General features: G+C 40.8%; 1 protein-coding gene across 2 annotated transcripts in view; it reads right to left on the bottom strand.

Moving 5' to 3' along the window:
* The window catches only part of Lin9 (lin-9 DREAM MuvB core complex component), a 62598-nt gene that overhangs the window by 17062 nt on the left and 25346 nt on the right, over positions 1–20190 (bottom strand). For both annotated transcript variants that reach the window (XM_021242407.2, XM_004861986.3), the window contains 4 exons: positions 10562–10695; positions 8454–8573; positions 7903–8004; positions 4351–4431 (listed from right to left, as the gene is read on the bottom strand). In XM_021242407.2, coding sequence (XP_021098066.1) covers positions 4351–4431; positions 7903–8004; positions 8454–8573; positions 10562–10695 — 437 coding nt within the window. The remainder of the gene's footprint in view (positions 1–4350; positions 4432–7902; positions 8005–8453; positions 8574–10561; positions 10696–20190) is intronic.

The raw sequence follows: 20190 nt of genomic DNA, 5'->3' as shown, positions 1-20190 counted from the left end.
CTGTTCTTCAATCCAGACTTGCAAATACATGAAGAGGAGGAGCCCTGCTACTCCAAATATCACCAGAGACAGGAAGACTTGCTCGGGGGGTTCATGACCATTTCAGATGGCTGCATCTCTCTTCATTACTGAATATGAAGACCACATGATTTGCTCTTTCTTAAAGCTTCATTCCTTTCTTGTCCTTTGCAGATCCATTAAATAAAGTAACCTTGCGGGCATCGCCAGCAGCGCAGACTCTGGGGGAAACTTTCCTGCGCTCCGGGCAAACTCCGGGGACACCACGCCTCAGGCCGCCTCATACTCGTTTCTTCTTGGTGGGTGACTAAACCAGATGAAGGTAGAGATGTTAAGCCTGCATTTCCTTGGCCCTGCCCTGCTCTCTGCTGGTGGATCAGAGGCCTTTATCTCTTTGCCATCCTGTGATTGAGGGTCTTCTGGGTGTCTGCTGTGGTAACTAATAGCAGGGACACTAAGGTGACTGCTGACCTTGGGTCTCATCTGCAAGACTGTCCTTCTCAAGTCCTTGCCATCTTCTCTAGGCTGGGCTGGCGAGAAGGGTCCTTGTGGAATCATGGTCTATAAAATCAATACACACTCTGTCTCACTGGTCTGTTTTGCTCTCCTGCACAGCAGGTTTGGAATCCTGTGGTTGTGGCCCGTAGGGTCTTCCATATATAGGAAGGTGGAACCTTCGCCTGCAGTAGGGTAAGGCTGGCATGGGCCTGGCCTTTGGGCATGTTCTCTGGCCCTTCATTCTTCCCAGCTCTCACTGTTTTGCATTCTGCCAGGAACTGCACAGAGGACCCTGCAACATGGGCAGCATGTAGAATGGTGATGTCTGTTGTGTGCCCTGAACTGGAAACTCCACCAGGGCCTGAGACATTACTGTCTCCATGCCTTTTTCTTCTTCAGCAACATCAAACTCCAGTCTCCCCAAGTCCTACACTATGGAGGTACTTCTTAGGGTTGTTCTTTACAGCAGTCTGGGCACAAACACAGATTTCTTGGTGTCATTCCTGTTGATGAAACCACATCTGTTTCTTAACTGAACCATTTTACCGTCCCCAAATCTTCATTGTAATGACCTTCTTGACCCCGTGGCTGCCCATGGTGCGGGGCTTGGGGTTGAAGTGCTAAGGGCTGGGGCACTGCTGGGTCTCCACCTGGCTGTTTGTGGTGATGACAGAGCCAGCAGTGGCTCCCCCCGGGTGTGGCAGATCTTCATGGGCCAGCAGTGGTGGTGGAGCTGCTCAGGGTCTCTGGGGTCCATTCCTCGCTCCTTTCACCGATGGAACTCTGGCCTCTAGTTCTTTTTTTTCTCCTACCGAGGATCGAACTTGGGTCCTTGCACTTGTGAGGCAGATGGCAGAACCACTGAGCTAAATCCCTGGCCCATGTGGCCTCTAGTTTTGTCTCCCCAACTCCTGCAAGGCTTTCAAGGATTCAATGAGTTTCTCAGTCGTTTTTTCTGCAGTCCTCAAGTAAAAGGAACCATAAACACCAGGTTCTCCCTTCTGAGTTTCCTTGATTCCTAGATTCAAAACCTGTAACTCCTTAATATCTTATTAATGCTCTGTGTCTCCAAGCAAGTTACTTCAATAGTCTATTACAGAAGAAACAGTTGTTCAGTGAAAGGTTCACTGAAATTACTGAGTCTACCCTCACCCTAAGCAGAGAGAAAACTTTAGCCTTTCTCCAATTGTGAAGTCAGATTGCTCTGGGAGTGTCTGTTCCGCTCTGTTCTGTTCTCTCTCTTCTTTTCTGGTACTGGGGATGGAACTTGGGACCTTGTGCTGGCGCAGCAGGCATGGGAACCCCCGAGCCACACTCCCAGCCCGCACTGCACGGCATCTGCCAGCTCCGGTATTTCCCGGCCTGTGGCTTCTTCAGGGCTCCAGTACGAGCCTCCTTGTAGCCAGGGTTGCTGTTTCACATAGCAACGTGCCAGAAAAAATTCTAAAGTTCACTTTGTTAAACAGACTGTTCTACTTCTTCTGCTTCTCTTTTTGTACTTCATATTTGGTGTGGAATTGTAAAACGGGAAAAAAGCGCATGCTGTTTTTAAACTAAAAGTTTTATCAAATCTTTAAAAACTTCACATAGTGTAGCCATTTTAAGAATTTATCTTAGGATTTTGAATGTTTAGACCACAAAGAAATGATAAATATTTGAGGCAACAGAATGCATAGTCTGATTTGAACATTATACAATAGACAGGTGGATTGAAGTGGCACATGGTACTCCCTAAGTGTAATATATAAATATGTACAATTTTTGTGCTGGTTAAAAAAAGAACTTATCCTACAGACAAGACACAAGAGTACAAAGTTATTAGAACAAAGATAGCACTATTTTAGTATAAAATATTTTAGTATATAGTTAGCATTATTTTAGTATAATCCAAATATTCATTAATAGAAGATTGCTTAAATTATGGTATAACAGTTTAAAAAGATGAGATAAGCCAATACACAATAACATAATTGTATTCTTGTTAGACAAAAAATTTATTCGATCCCTGGTACCAAAAAAAAAAAAAAATTAAAACTACTTGATGGTAGGTATATGTAGAGAAAAATAAGTCTGCATGTATATCTAAATAAACATGTTATAATATTTATGGGGAGAAATTATAAAGAACTACTCTTCATTAAATAATTTCATAATATTTGAATTTTTATAAAAATTATTTTAATCATAAATAAAACATATCAAGCCAAGTAGACCTTTTCTACAGAGAGCTCACATGCCAAAGAAGTCAAGCCAATACCAGAATAGATCTTTATTTGAAACTAGGTAAGACTAACTGGGTTAATGTAAGCTCAATACTCCAGGAACTCAGCAGAAAAAGTCCCAACTAGTAATATTAAAGGGAAACAATTCATGGACCAGGGATTTAGCTCAGTGGTACTGCGCCTGCCTCACAAGTGCAAGGTCCTGAGTTTGATTCCTATACCGCAGGGGGGAAAAAAAAAAAGGGAAATAATTCAACCATGCATAAAGATAGGAGAGATGATTAAGTCATCAGAAAAAACAGAAGCGTAAGAAGCCCTAAAAAATCATAAAGAATAGACACAGAGGGCCGGGGATTTAGCTCAGTGGCACTGCACCCGCCTTGTAAGCACAAGGTCCTGAGTTCAATCCCCAGTACTGAGAGGAAAAAAAAAAAAAAAGAATAGACACCGAACTGATGGAAAGTGAGGTAAGAGTTAGAATGCAGTAGGATAGCCTGCATCTGTAATACTAGCTTCACATTATGCTTCGATGAACTGAAGGGAATTGAGAAGCCTACATTGCAGCATCTGTCCTACTCGACAGCAGCATGGTTTTGGACTGAAATCTCCTGGATGCTTTGGTCTTCAGTTGCCAATACCAGAAAACGAAGAGATCACATGAGATAATAAGGCACAGCACTGTGCTCTGCTCCCTGGGCCTGTCTGAGCCCTCTCCTGCTGTCACACTCCCATTCAGCATTTCCAGTCCATCAGAGTGCTTGAGATAAGGCCCATTCCCCAGCCTACAAAGCCTCTAGCAAAATGTCAACTCATTACAATTCAAAGACTTTCCTAGTGAAGATTTTCTACATGGCTTTAAAAATCCCTCTGATAATTCTCTTATGAACAGAACTGACTGCATTTTTTTTTTTTTTTTTTTTTGGTACTGGGGATTGAACTCGGGTCCTTGCGCTTGCGCAGCAGGCGGCAAAACCACTGAGCTAAATCCCCAGCCCGTGACTGCATTTTTTTGACTAACAAGATTAACAGAATATAAACCCTGCCAGGATATCTTAAAGATGACAACATATGTATATATGTATGTTTGATTTTGTTCTTTTGAGATAGGGACTCACTATGCAATTCAGGCTGGCCTTGAACTCACTACGCAGTCCAGGCTGGCCTCGAATTCGAGGCTAGCCTCCTGTTTCAGCCTCCCAAGTGCTGGGATTACAGGCATGTGCCACCACATACAACTATGTTTCTTTTTCTTTTTTTTTTCTATGTTTCTTGATTTATTTATTCTGAAACAATTTTAAAAATCACTGTCATTATAACTTCCTTAGTCAGATGCACATGTCCTAGAGATTCTATACTCATGCAATCTATCAAAAACTTAATATATTCATGACTTTTACTCAGCTGTACACTCAATAGCATAATGGGGTCTGGGGCAATGCACTGCATAGCACTGCTATTTATTAGCATGTGTTCAACATTACAAGAGTAGTGATAGCAAATGATGATTTAAAAATAACATTTACCTCAAGGTTATTTTCCACAAGATATTTAAAAACTATTAGATATAGGCACAAAGGGAATCATAAAATAAATAATAAATAAAAATCCTTACCAGTTTTTCTGCTTCTGTGTTCATTTCCCTTAATTTCTTGATATGTTCCTTTTTAATCATGAGAATTTTTGATAATTTAGTCTATAAAGAAGAAATGTTTTGGAATAAACAGAGGCATTTAGGTATTTTAGTCAGAAAATGTCCAATTTTTCACTACGACAGTTAAGCAAATTTCAGTGTCTCAATATAAATACGGCAAAACATTTTATTTTATATATTATATATAGATATTTTACTTTATTTAGCTGATAAGAAAATATTATTATTACTTTTTTTGGTACCAGGGACTGAACTCAAGACCTTGCACTTGCCATGCAGGCGCTGTGCCACTGAGCTAAATCCCTGGCCCGAAAATATTATTTTAAAATCCATGTAACTAGGACATGTTAAAAGGACTAAGGAGTCAACTTGACCAAGCTTTTACAGCTCAAAATAGGACATTTGTAGACTATAAGAATAATGACTGCAAAGAACTAAAGCACAAATGTTCAAATCTGTAAGTTCACACTGATCCTTAAAAAAAAAAAAATTGTATTGTATTGCTAGGGCTGGGGATTTAGCTCAGCAGCACCATGCCTGCCTCTCACCTGCCTCAAAAGCACAAGGTCCAGAGTCTGATCCCCAGTACAGGAGGGGTGGGGGTGGGGTGTAAGAAAATGGCTAGTGACCAAACTCACTATTTGGTAAGTTGGGAGGCAAAGCAGAAAGTATAACATTTATCTTGCATTTCCGTTACAAACCATTACCACTAGGTAAACAATTGATTGGGGACATTCTTAACTATTTCAGCTTCTAAGCAAAGAAGGAATGACCTAACCAACTTCTAGATGCAATCAACAGTTTACAAAATACAAAAGGAGAGAAAAACTTACGTCTTGACAAAGTGCTGCAAAAATTATGGCAGAGCCATAATTCATAACTGTCAAAACTTGGAAGCAATCAAGACATCTTTCTTTTTTTTTTTTTTGGTACTGGGGTTTGAACTTGGGTCCTTGCACTTGTGCAAGCAGGCAGCGAAACCACTGAGCTAAATCCCCGGTCCAAGACATCTTTCAATAGGTGAATGGATACACAAATGGTGGCATGTTCATACAATGGAATACGATTCAGTGCTAAAAGGACTGAGACATCAAGCCATGAAGAGACACGGAGGGAGCTGGGCATGGTGATACATGTCTGTAATCCCTGCAAATGCTGAGGCAGGAGGATCTCAAGTTTGAGGCTACTTTGGGCTACATAGTGAGGCCGACCTGGACTATATGGCAAGACCCTTTAAAAAAATGGCATGGTGGTGCATGCCTGTAATCCTAGCACATAGGAGGCTGAGGCAGGAGTGCCATGAGTTCAAGGCCAGCCTGTTCTACCTAGTGAGTTCAAAGCCAGTCTGAACTACATACCAAGACCCTGTCTCAATCCCAACCCTCCCCTCAAAAAAGATATGGAGGAAATTTAAATGCATATTAGTAAGTGAAAGATATGAAAAATAAATATACTGTATGATTCCAACTACGTGACATTCTGGAAAGGCAAAACTTGATAGTGAGAAGATCAGTGGTGTCTGGGGCTAAAGGGAAGGGATGAAAAGGCAGAACACAAAAGACTTTTAAGGCAGCGAAACTACTCTATATGATGCTATCACTGCCGATAGCTTTGTCTAAACCTTTAAAATGTGCAAAACCAAGAGAGAGAACCCTAATGAACACTCTGGCCTTTGGGTGATAAGTTGTCATCATACCTTCACGAACTGTAACAAACATACTACTCTGGTGGGGGATGCTGATGGGGTGGGGCAGACCATGACTGTGTTGGGCAGGAGATAGACAGAAAGTATCTGTACTCTTCTCCCAGTTCTTCTGTGAACCTACAACTCCTAGAAAAATAATGTCTATTAAAAAAGAACAACAACATATAAGTGTCATTCAGAATATCAATTCTTTAGCTGTGCTGCAGTAGTAATTAGCTGCGGTTCCCTTTGCTTACGGTTCTCTCTGGACCACTCTCAACCTAGCCCCACTCCCCCAAAGTGTTCCATGTCCCATTTGAGAAAGGGATAAGTCTTGGATCTTCCCATATTTTCAGTCTCTCCCATGGAAACGTCTACTTTTGGGCCAGGTGTGGTGGCACATGCCTGTAGTCCCAGCACACAGAGACTGAGGCAGGAGAATTGGCACAAGTTCAAGGCCAGTCTGAACTACACAGCAAGACTATCTTTGGAAGCCAAAAGGTGTAAGAAACTTTGTATTGCAAGGGTAATTAAGAACATAAGATTAATGGAAAATGCTACACACATGCACACAAATGACAAGATTTTTCCTTAAAATAGTATCAACTGCCAAAAGGTAAGAACTGAATATTTGAATGGATTATGTTATAAACATCTTTTTCCCCCTGGCACTAGGCATTGAACTCGGGGCTTTCACACTAAGCCAAATGCCCGACTTTTTTAATTTTTTGAGACAGAGCCTCATGAAGTCACTATACAACACAGGCTAGGCTCAAACCTGTGATCCCCTGCCTCAGACTCCTGAGTGCTGGGACTACAGGTATGCACCACCACGTCTGGCTATAAACATCTTTACTTATGAAGATTATACTTACCTCAAACCAAAGTAGTTTTTTTTAAAAAAAAAAAATTAGACTATGATTTAAACTGAATGATTTATCTAATTTTCAAAACCAACAACTCATTACATTTTTTTTTTTTTTGGTACTGGGGATCGAACTCGGGTCCTTGCACTTGCGCAGCAGGCGGCGAAACCACTAAGCTAAATCTCCAGCCCAACTCATTACATTTTTAAGAGTCAGGCTACTCAGGAAGATTACTACATATAATACTTACATACTTACGTCAATACAGACTGTGTATACGTGTGTGTGTGTGTGTGTTAGTTACTGGGGATGAAACCCAGTTTTGCACCGAGTTATAGCCTCAGTCCTTTTTTTAAAATTTCGAGTCAAGGTTTTACTAATTTGCCCAGGTGGGGCTTGAATTTGTGATCATCCTACCTCAGCCTCCCAAGAGTGCTAGCGTGACTGTGTGGGGCCACCCCACCTGGTTTACACTTAGGTTTCTTGGTGTCCAGTCCCTAAATAATTAAAATGCAAATAGTCACTTTTAGTCTTAGAAAAAAAGTCAAATAAGAAAGACCTCTGAGTCATTTTTTGCTAACTTTCATTTTCAAGCTTTGTTGAAAATAGTATTCCTTTTGGGCCGGGGATTTAGCTCAGTGGTTTCGCTGTCTGCTGCACAAGCACAAGGACCCGAGTTCGATCCCCGGTACCAAAAAAAAAAGAAAAATAAAGAAAATAGTATTCCTTTTTATTTTGAAAATAGCAATCCTTTTACATTCTTTTTTCCAGGCCTGGGAATTGAACTCAGAACCTTGCACTTGTGAGGCAGGTGCATTGCCACTGAGCTAAAGCCCCAGCCAAAAATAGTAGTCCTTAAAGCCTACATAATGTAAAAATACTTGTCCCTAGACAATTTTCAATTAATAACACAAAGACGCCGAGTTTTTAAATAAACAGTAAGATATTCAGAGGAATTCTTACCACTTGAATAAGGAATTCTACTGGAAAACCACCCAATGTTTCAGTGTCAGAGCCAGAAATTTTACTTCTCCAAGGTGATTGTCCTAATAAAGGATCGTTGTCCTATGGGAATAGAAGACAATCACTGACTGTTTAGAAGTATCTTATTTTTAGATGAAGAAGTTCTACTATATTTAATGCATTAAAATCCAGGAAGAGGGAAAATATTTCCAGAGTTGAAGTAACTACAGTGGACCCTTGACCTTATGAACTCCCATCGGTTCCGAGGGCTGGTGGTAACTAAGTCAATTCAGCTGAGATCCAGCTGCTTACCTAGGCACATGCTACAGATAACAAGAGGGAGATGAATCTTCCATTAACCTAACTAACCCAAGCTGTTTGTATGTCAGCCTGGTCATAACTCGAGGGTCCACTGTACTTACTATATATTTGACACCCCAAAGCAATACAAGTAATGCATGAAGTTACTGTAATGGATACATACCTCATGAGAACATAGACTGGATTCATAATAATTAAAATACTGATGGTTTTTCTAAAATATTACTTACTGCACCTGGTGACTGGAGAGGAGGAGTATAATGTGACCGTGGCGGGGTCATGAAAAATCGAGGTGGCCGCTGTTTCTGTCCAAAGGCAGCGATTGGCATGGTTTCATGAGGCTCATTACTCTTTGGGAACAGAGAAGAACCCACAACACTCAGAGAACTTTACCCAGCATGTAAGTTTTATAAACATTACATTTCAACTTGTGATTTGTAATTTCTCAGAGTCTATGTCTTACAATAGTCTATATGGCATAGTCTATGATTATAACAGAATGTATTATTCTACAAACGACAAAGACTAGATCAGAGAATGAAAACACTTTGCTGACAAAAGGCTGAACCCACAAAAGAGAAAATGAAGAGAAGAAGAAAGAGATCAAAGGATCAAAACAGTTTAAAGAATTCTTAATTAACTTTAAAGTGCTCTACGGCCACCTTTGGTTATCAGCATTTAGACTACATGAGTATGCGCTACTGGAATCAAACTCAATTCTTAGCCAAGGAGAAATTCTTGAGTAATCTCATATTGAAAATTACATTAATGGAACATGAAAATGGCTTTCCTCATGTGTTTTAAAAAAGACTGTGGGTTTGGTTTTGTTTTGAGATGGGGTATGTTGCCCAGGTTGGTCTCAAACTCCTGGACTCAGCAACCTTCCCTCAGCCTTCCAACAGCACAGACTATGCTGGGCTGAAATCATTCTTTTTTTGAAAGGGGAGCTTTGATGATTTCATTCTTTAACATGAAGACTTTATGGTGGTAGATTTTGTTCCATGTCTACTCCAAGAGTACTTCTCCACTAGAGCTCCTTTCCAAAAGGGATGTTTGACATGAAAATCCTTACAACAAACAGGAAGTCAGTTTTGTTTTTTTTTTAGGAAGTCATAGTTTTTTAAAAAGTATGTATTAGTGCTGGGTCTGGTGGTGCCTGCCTGTAATCGAAGCACTCAGGAGGCTGAGGCAGGAGGATTGCCTTAGTTCAAGGCCAGCCTGGGCTACAGTTAATTCAGAGCCAGCCTGAACTACAAAGCGAGACCCTGTCTCAAAAAACCAAAAACCAAAAACCAACCAACCAACCAAACAAAAGAATCCAAGAAAAACAGAAAAGTGTATACTGGAACAGGAAGATTCTATTTTTCCATTAAGGAGATAAAACCTTTTTGATTTTTAATTATTGTCATAATTCTTAAAAATTAATTTATAACAAAGAAAAAAGGAGAGTAAAATGACTATTTCCATTATGCGTAGAAAAAGACATTATAAAAACTTCATTCTGTATAGCCAGGTGTGGCGGCACAGGCCTGTAATCCCAGCACTCTGGGAGTCAGGCAGAAGGACTTCAAGTATGAGCCTCACCTGGACAACTTAAGCAAGATCTTGTCTCAAAAAAAGAAAAAAGAAAAAAAAAAAAAAGCCTGTGTTCAATCCCTAGTGGTGCAGAAAAAGAAGCAAACAAACAAATCAGTGTTTATTCATTTTTAACCACCTGTCTCACAATGCAGTTACATTAGTTCTTAACATTCTTTTCACTTATTAGTGCGGTATGCAGGGTCAGATGTACCTCGGCGGTCTAGCGTGTGCTTAGCACATGTGAAGCCCCCATCCCCTGTGCCAACCACACAAGAAGCTACACAGTTTCATAACTGCTAAGTCAAGCGTGAGCATGAAATAATGCTCCCAAATGGTCTAGATTCTAGACTCAGACTGTGAGGAAAACAGCTTTAGAAGCCTTAAATAAATTAATGTGCTTAAGTCTCAACTTCATCAAGGAAAAACGAAAGTAATCAACACTCCTCCTCCCTGTCACTGTGAGGATAAAACAGAACAAATCTTAAAGTGCAAGATGGTATATACTTTTAAAGGCATTTTGAAGACTATACCTTAACCTACAGCTGGAATGGTTAATTAGTAAGCAGCTGAAATACCATGTGGCAAGAGTACAATGGAGGGACCCTGGAAATATAAGGCTTATGCACAGCAGGTTAGGAACCTTCAAGGGTCTCTTCCCTTATGAACTGAGGCCTCGATTCTACATTAAACACAACCTTTAAGAAAACTGAACAATCTCTGTGATAGGCTTATGCCAAATGTACTACAAAAGACTACTTACAAGAACTTCATAGTCAGGGATGGTATGAGTCCCAAGCCCTGCCCTATCAAAAGTCACTCTATAAGTAGCATTAAGAGTATCCACAGCATCTATTTGTCCTGTGAACAGACCATCATGAACGCCACGCAGTCGTGCTGAGGAAAGAAACACAGGCATTATTGTGTTTGGGAGATACAAAGAATTGTCAAATATAAAGCTGCTCCAAGTATGTAATTTGAACCATACAAGGTATGCTATTATATTCTAATTAGTTGCAGAACAAGCCTACACTTTATTTTAGGTTTAGAGAAACAACAAAAAGGTTTTTTTGAAACAAAAAACAAAATGATGGTCCTTAATTTGATACATGAATGGAACCATATAGCTACCAAACTAAGGGAAAAATATTTTAAAATAATTCGGAGTTTAAGCTTCTAAAAAGGCAACAAAATAACTTTGGCCACTATACTCATAGGCAAAACACTGTAAGTAGTTCACTTAGAAAAAGAAGCCAGGCCTGGTGGTACAGCCCCGTGGTTCCAGGTACTTGGGAGGCTGAGGCAGGAAGATCACATGTTTGAGATCAGCCTTGGCATCTTAGGGAAACTACCTCAAAATAAAAAAGAAAAGGGGCTGGGGATGTAGCTCAATGTAGACTGCCCCGGCTTCAAAGCCTAGTAGTGTGGAGGACTGCTACTTCTAGAAGGGCCTGCCTTGCAAGGTTAGCCCTTGGCTAGCATCTAGAAACCTGCACTTCTGGAGTGTTCCCACAGTTCCCTAATTAATAGAGGTGATTTAAGTCTAGATTGCTTGTGAAAATAAAAGAAATATGTTCAAAGAATTAAAGGAGGATGACTTGCTAGAAAATTTCAACAGAGAATAGAAACTATACAGAAGAATAAAATGGAAACTAAAGTTACAGAGCATACTAACAAGTCAGACACAGTGCTGCACCTCTGTAATCTCAGCACTAGGGAGGCTGAGGCAGAAGAATTGCCATGAGTTCAAGGCCAGCCTGAGCTACAAAGTGAGACCCTGTATCAAAAACAAACAAATAAAAAAAAAGAGTATTCTAACAGAAAAAATTAGCGGAGGAGTCCATTACCAAGTGTGGGTTTAGATAATATATTATAGCAAGTCCATATTTCTTATTTAAACTGATAGATAAAATTATGTGTATTTACCATATACTCTATGACAAGATGTTCTGAAGTATACATACATCGTGGAATGACTAAACCTAGCTAATTAACACATGTATTACTTTTTTTGTTTTGTTTTTGGGATCGAACTTGGAACCTTGCACTTGTGAGGCAGGCGCCCGAACCACTGAACTACATCCCCCATTACTTCTATGGTTAAAAAGACCACATCCACTCTCAGGATTTTTCAAGAATATTATTAAGTACAGTCAACATGCTGTACATCTCCTGGACATACTGTTTTCTCTACTAACATTTTGTGCCCTCTGACCAACATCCCCCAACCTCCCTCCCTCACCACCTACCCCAGCCCCAGGGTAAACATTCTCTCTCTTCTGAGACCAACACTGGAGTGACATCATGCTGCCTTTGTTTTTCTGTGATTCGTTCCAACAATACATAGGAAATCAAACTCAGACTGTTTTCTCTATATTCTCAAAACACAGACCACTTCTAGCACCAGATGTTTGAGGGTTTCTCCCACACATCCAGCAAACAATATCACAGGCATGATACCAATTGAGTGTGCTCCAATTCAATTAGATTCTGACCCTACCTGGAGACAGCGTCATAAACAACAGGCTGAGGGCTCAGTCCATAAGCTGCCCTCTGTCTCAGAGACATGAGTCACAGCTCAGGTTGTTTACCAGTGCTTCTGAGAGACAGCTGTAAATCAGGGTTCCCATAATCCTCTTCTCAGGTTCCACGAATTTGCTGAATGGCTCAGCCAGGGAACTGAGGCAAACATTTCCTTACATTTGCAGTCTATTAAAAGGCTACTATAGTGCTTGCTTCAGCAGCACATATACTAAAAGGCTACTATGAAAAATACAGATGAAAAGACGCATGAGGCAGGTAAGGGGGAAGGGATGTATAGCCCACCCTGCTCTTTCCAGTTACACCATCCCCAGGAAACTTCAAGTGTTCAACTATCTGGAAACTCTGTCTTTTTGAGTATTTATGGAGACTTCAGTACATAGACAGATTGATTAAAGCATTGATCACTGGTGATCAGCTCAACTTTCAACCCTTCTCCCTTCCCTAGAGGACGGGAGGTGGGGCTGAAAGTCCCAAGCCTGTGTTCTTGCCCTGGTCTTTCAGGTGACAATCTCACATTATGTATCTACCCAAGGGCTACCAGCCATCAATCAACTCATTAGCACACTGCAAGGATTCCAGGGACTTTAGGTTATATGCAAGAAAAGGGACAAGGGGCCAGGGATTTAGCTCAGTGGTTCTGGCGCCTGCCTCACAAGTGCAAGGTCCTGAGTTCAATCCCCAGTACCAAAAAAAAAAAAAAAGAAAAAAAAAGAAAAGGGACAAAGATCAAATGTATATTTTACAATATCACACTGGCTTATTGTACTTAACATAATATCCTCCAAGTTCACCCAGCTGGTCTCAAGTGAGAAGAGTTCCTTCTTTAAGGTCAAATAGTATTTCATTTACATTTTTTTTGTTTTTTTTCCTTTTTTGGTACCAGGGATTGAACTCGAGACCTTGCGCTTGCGAGGCACGCACCGGAGCCACTGAGCTAAATTCCCGGCCCCTCATTTACGTTTTTATACACACACACACACACACACACACACACACACACACACACACACACACACTTTCTTTACCTATCTACCTGTCTTTGTTACTTATCTCATTGCTGAGACAAAATACCCAACACCCAAAGTCAAGGGAGGAAAGGTTTGTTTGCCTCAGTTTGTAGAGGTTTTGGTACACAGTCGGCTGGCTCTAAGGCAGGGTGGTGCGGCAGAGGGCATGGCAGAGGAGAAACAGTTCATGGTGGGCAGGAGGTAGCAAAGCAAGCAAGGGACGACCACAGCTCTTTCTGTCCCTTATGTCTTATCCAGGATACATAGGGCAGGCAGCACTCACACCCTTAATCCTAGGGCCCTAGATCCCCGCACCATGAATCAATCCTAGTGTCACACATTCTAGATCCAGCCACTTCTGAAAAAGCCCCACCTATGGCCACATGAGGCTCTTGGGGGACCACCACACATAAGCCATGACACTACCTACCTACCCACCAATAGAATTTATTCCGATTGCTGGGAAGGTAGCTCAGCGGCACAGTATCTGTCTGGCAAGTGCTAGTCCTGGAGTTCGACTCCTCGTACCCACACCCAGAAAGAATTTATACTGAGGGCCGGGGATTTAGCTCAGTGGTTCTGCCACCTGCTGAGCAAGCACAAGGACCTGAGTTCGATCCCCAGTACCAAAAAAAAAAAAAAAAAAAAGAATTTATATTGATTCTGTATCTTGGCTATTCTGAATAATGTTGCAATGAACATAGATGTGCAGATGTTTCTTTGACATAAAGAATTCATTTCCTTAGGATATGTACCCAGTAGTGGGATTAGTGTATTACATGGTAATTGTATTAATGATTTTTGGAGGAACCTCCATATTGTTTTCCATATTGATTACTTTACTCTTCCATCAACAGTGTATAAGGATTCCTTTTCCTTTACATTCTTGCCAATACTTGTTAGCTTGTCTTTTTTTTTGTACTGGGGATCGAACTCAGGACCTTGTGCTTTCGAGGCAGGCGCCGGAACCGCTGAGCTAAATCCTAGGCCCTGTTAGCTTGTCTTTTTGATAACAGCCCTTCTAACAGGTATAAAATGATACCTCATTGTGGCTTTAACTGACATTTCCCTGATGATCAATGATGCTGAACATTTTTTCATATACTTGTTGGCCATCTGTATATTTTTTTGGAGAAATAACTATTTAGACCATTTGCCTATTTTTTTCAGGTTGTTTTCTTGCTGTAAGTTATTTTAGACATTAAATCTCTCAGACTTGCAACTATTTTCTCCCATTTTGTAGTCTGTTCCTTCACTTTTTGACTGATCCTTTGCTGTGCAGAAGCTTTTTAATCTGATGTAATCCCACGTTCCTACTTTTGCTTTTGGGGGCAAGTGTGTATTCTCATCTATTAAAGACAGACCATTAGAAATTATCCAATCCAAAGAACAGAGAGAAAAGATTCAAGAAAAATGAGCAGAGCCCCTGACAACTGTGGGAAGAGGTCAAGTGTACCAACATACTTGTAATGAAGGTTCCAGAGGGAAAGAGAGAAAAGAGCAAAAATGCAGTGGGGAAATAATGGCCGGAAATCTCCCACACTTGATGAGAATAGCTGTGGTGTGATGCGGTTTGTCCTCCAAGGGTTCCTATGTGGGAAGCCTGATCCCCAGTGTGGGAGTGTGGGACCACTGAGAGGTAGAGATCAGTGAGAAGCCACTGGGGTGCTGCCCTCAGAAGAGCGTGCAGCAACAGCGACTCAAGCTACTTCCTGTGAGCAGGAGCTGTCATCAAGAGCGAGGAGCCTGGCCCTCCTTGCACTCTGGCTTCCTGAGTCACCCTGCGATCTCGCTCTCTTGCATGTGTTCCTATACGACATCATCTGCCACATCAGGCAGTCAAGGGGGCCTGTGCCAGAACCAAGTAAGGCTGGGCCGATGCTGTTTGGACTTTTGGGCCCCAAATTTGTGAGCTAAGCAAACGGCTTTTCTTTATCCAGCCCGTATATTTCATTATCGTAATGGAAAACTGACAAGTACAAGATCCAAGAAGCTCAATGAATTTCAAGTTGGATAAACACAAAAGGCCTCATACCAGACACATAATAGTCAAGTTTCTATACTTGATCTTAGATAAAAGGCTGAGAAGCGATATATAGTTGAGTTTCTGAAATGCAGAGCAAAGACAGAATATTCAAACAGCAAGAGAAAAATAACTCTTCATACACAGCAGTACAATTAACAGGTATATCTCAGTGGAAACAGCATCAGAAACAACGAAGGCCAGGATGCAGTAAAGAGACATGTCAAATAGGCTAACATGGAAATACTGTCAGCAAAGATGCTGTATTCCGTGAAATTATCTCACACAAATAAAAATGGAGAGAATGTGCTGCTAGTGAGACCGATTAATAGGAAATATTGCTTAGGACGTAACTCAGTGGTAGGGCACTTACTTGGCATGCGCAAGCGAGCAAGTGGTGGGTTAGATATGTACCACCAGCAAGAGAGGGAAGGAAAGGGAAAGGAAAGTGAGAGGGGAAGGAAGAGGAAAGGGAAGCAGGAGGAGGCAAGGAGGAGAATAAAGGAGGGAAGGAGGGAGGGAGGGAGGGAGACAGAGAGAGGGAGGAAAATCTTTAGCGATAAAAGGAAACAACATCAGACAATAACGAAAATCTGCAACATGGAAAGAAGAGCATGAGAAATGGTAAATATGTAGATATAAACAAAAACTTCTGTACACAAAATTTTTCTATTCTCTTCATTACTTCAGCAAAACCATAAATTATCTGAAGCAAGAACTATATAATACCATATTGTTGGGTTTATCACACAAATATAATGTATAAAATGAAAACTGTAAAAAGGAAGTGAGAAGAAATAGAGCTATAGTGGAGAAAAGTTCCTATTTCTCAGCCAGAATTAAGTCAGTATTAACCTGAAGTAGGGTGTGGTATGTTAAAAATGCATACTGTTAGGGCCGGGGATTCAGCTCAGTGGTTCCACTGCCTGCCTCGCAAGCGCAAGGACCCGAGTTCGATCTGCGGTACAAAAAAAAAAAAAAAAAAATGCATACTGTTGCATATAAGTAATTCTTGGAACAACAACAAAAACCAAAAACCAGCTTTCAAAAAATCTTTTAAAAAAATCAAGAGAGGGCCAGGGGGGCCAGGGATTTAGCTCAGTGGTTCTGGCACCTGCTGCACAAGCACGAGGTCCTGAGTTCGATCCCCAGTACCAAAAAAAAAAAAAAATCATGACATATTGACAACAAACAGCAAAAGGGAAGTACAAATGCAACCATGTAGATTATATTAAATGTGAATGTATTAAACACTGAACAAAAAGCACACATTTATAGACTGAATTATAGGCTGAAAAAAGGATGGAAAAAGATAAACCACAGTAACTAAAATTGTAGAAGTGGGATGGCGGTATTAATATCAAATGTACAAAATAAAAATTTAAAATAAGATATATCACTAGGGACCAAGAGGGACATTCCATTCTGATAAAAAGAGTTAATAGCCAGGTGTGGTAGTGGATATCGCTATCCCAGCACTCAGGAGGCGGAGGGAGGAGGATCACCATGAGTTCAAGGCCAGTCTGGACTCAAAAAAACCCCCAAAAACAAAAAACACCAGAAAATAAAACAAACCTCAAAAAAAAGAAGAGGTTTTTAATAGATTGGGAAAATATGACAAAGATAAATGTATATGTCTTAATACTGGGGAATGAACCCAGGGCCTTCACACTGAGCTACAACCTCATCCCTTTTTATTTATTTTAAATTTTGAGTTAGAGTCTTGCTAAATCACTATGTTGCCCAGGCTGGGCTTGAACTTGCTATCAGCCTCTCAAAGTGCTGAGATTACAGATGTGTGCCACCAGGTCCGGCTAAAAGTACATTTATCTTAACAGAACTCCAAATTACACAGTGCAAAAACCGACAGATCTATAAATAGAAATATAAAGCTCAACAATTGGAAACCTTAATATTGTTTTCTCAGTAATTCTCAGAAAATCACTAAAAGGATACAGAAGAGTTGAAGACCATTATCAGTTAATTTGATCTAACATTTTGCCTATTTTCCTACTGGTGCCTTCTTTTTTTTTGGTACTGGGGATCGAACTCGGGTCCTTGTGCTTGTGAGGCAGGCAGCGAAACTACTGAGTTAAATCCCCAGCCCCCTAATGGTGCCTTTTAATGCACAGTTTTTAAGTGAAACTTAAATCATCTTTTGCTTTTCTGATAGTTACTTTGGCCATTCCAACAAATTTCCAACAAAGTTACCAGAGACATTTTCCTAATTTACTTGTAGAAATGTTATAGTTTTAGCTTTTCTGCTTAGCCTGTTGGTCGATCCTAGATTACATTTTTCTATAGTATGAAGAAGGATTAACATTTATTTCAACATAGATACCTAGTTCTTCCAGCACTACCTGTTGAAATGCTTTCCCTTCCACTGTAATGCTTTGGTGCTATTATGAAGTCAACTACTACAGAAGAGTGGGTCTACTTCTGAACTATTTATCGTACTCTACAAGAATGTTGAATGTAAATGCTAAGTGTATCCTTGGATTATTCCTGTTCTTAGTGGCAAAGCATTCAAAATTTTACCACTGAAGTATACAGCAGTAAGGGTGGTTTTAGTATACGGACTTTAATCAGTTTGAGGGTGCTCCATTTCTAATTTGCAGACAGGTTTATTATGAATACTATCAATTGATTTTTCTGTATCTATTGGTAGGACCATGTAATTTTTTTTATATTGTTAAATAAGGTTCTTATGGCTTATATCTATATGTTCTACTAACAGCCTCGTGTGCTCAAAGGTGGGGCTTTTGGATGACGCTGGCCTGCTGTTAGAAGTGGGCTGTGGGTGGAAGACATGGGTCACTGTGAGTGTGACCCAGAGGGTTTCTCTCTCCTCCTGGTTCCTCCCTTGACACACTTTGCTTCCTGGAGGCCATGAGGTGAGCAGCTTTCCTCCACCAGACCCCTCCACCATCCTCTCCTGTTTTGGAGCTGACCAAGTATGGACTGAAATGGGAGCCAAAATAAACTTCTCTTCCTTTAATTTGTGGGTATCGGGTATTTTGTCCCAGGGATGAGGAAAGTGACTAAGCAAAAAGCAAACTAATTTTCTTTTTTTTTTGAGGCAGGGTGTCCCTTTGTAGTGCAGGCTGGCTCTGAACTCACCATGTAGCCCAGGCTGGCTTCGAACTTGCAGCAATCCTCTTGCCTCAGTCTCTCGAGTGCTGGGATTTACAGGTGTGCACCACCATGCCTGGCTTGTAAACTAATTTTTTTACTGATTTTTAAAATATATTTTTAGAAGGTTTGGGGTTCATTGCAAAAGAAAGTACATAGGGGCCAGGGACTTAGCTCAGTGGTTTCGGCGCCTGCTGTGCAAGCACAAGGGCCTGAGTTCGATCCCGGGTACAAAAAAAAAAAAAAGAAAGTACAGAGTTCCCATATAATCCCTGCCTTCCCCCAGTTATCCACCCATATCGCCTCTGCTCTACTGAGTCACTCTACTGGCAACACCACGACCCACAGCAGTGTATTTGTTACACTCAGTGCACCTATGCTGACCCCTCATTATCACTCAGACCACAGTTTACACGGAACTAATAGGTTTTGACAAATGTACAATCATGCTCCCACCATTAAAGTATCACATGGGTAAGTTTCAAAGCCTCCAAATCCTCTGTGCCCTGCCTTTTCATCTCTCTCCTCTCCCAACTCTTGGTAATCACTGATCTTTTCACTGTCTCCCTAGTTTTGCCTTTCCCAGAAACATACAAGTAGCTGTAGCTTTTCATACTGGCTTGTTCAATTTACTGAGGTGTGTTTGAGTTTCCTCCCTACCTTTCCATGGCTTGATAGCTCATTTCTTTTTAGTATGGAATAATACTCCATTGTCTGGGCTGTACCACAGTTGATTTATCCATTTACCTCCTGAAAATGGTTGTTCCTTGTTTTGGCAATTATAAATGAAGCTACCATGAACATCCCCAGGTAGGTTTTTCTGTGGACAGTTTTCAACTCCTTTTAATAAATACGACACACAAATGCTGGCTGAATGGTGAGAGTGTGCTTAGTTTGGTAAGAAACTAACGAGTGGTCTTCCAAAGTGGCTGTTCTATTCTGCACTCCCATAAGCAAAGAATGAGAGTTTGTTTGCTTGCCATCTGCATCAGCAGTTGGTGTTGCAGTGTTGTGGATTTGTCATTTTATTAAGTGTGTAATGGTTCCTCACTGTTTTAATTTGCATTTCACTGAGGACATCAGGCTTTGAGTACAGTATCTTTTCCTGTGTTTGCTTGCCATCTGTGTGTCTTCTTTGGTGTGGTGGCTGTTAAGATCTTTAGCTCTCTTTAAAGTTATATTCTTACTGTTCAGTTTTAAGAGTTCTTTGTGGGCCGGGATTTAGCTCAGTGGTACGACTGCCTGCCTTGCAAGCACAAGGTCCCCAGTACCAGAAAAAAAATATTTCTTTGTATATTTTGGATAACAGTCCTTCGTCAGATATATCTTCTCCAAATATTTTCTCCCTGTCTGTGCCCTATCTCATCATACTCTTGACATTGATTTTTATTTTGGTACCAGAGATTGAACTCAGGACCTCATGCTTCCCAGGCAGGCGCTGTGGTGCTGAGCTAAATCCCCAGCCCTTCAACACTGAGTTTTGAATGTTAACCCAGTTTGTAGTCCCATAATAAATTCTACTTGGTCATGATGTCTTGTCCTTTTTATATGCTGCTGGGTCCAATTTATTTGTTTGTTGGTTGGTTAGTTGGTTCTCAGAATTGAACCCTAGGGCCTTTGCACTAAACTACATCCTTTTAAAATTTTTTTATTGTTTTGAACTTTGAGACAGGATCTTGCTGGGCT

This window comes from Heterocephalus glaber, unplaced genomic scaffold, assembly GCF_053883595.1.
Source record: "Heterocephalus glaber isolate CG9 unplaced genomic scaffold, H.glaber_assembly_v1.0 deba00001600, whole genome shotgun sequence".
Taxonomy (NCBI): domain Eukaryota; kingdom Metazoa; phylum Chordata; class Mammalia; order Rodentia; family Bathyergidae; genus Heterocephalus; species Heterocephalus glaber.
This window is presented reverse-complemented; position numbering and strand designations above follow the sequence as displayed.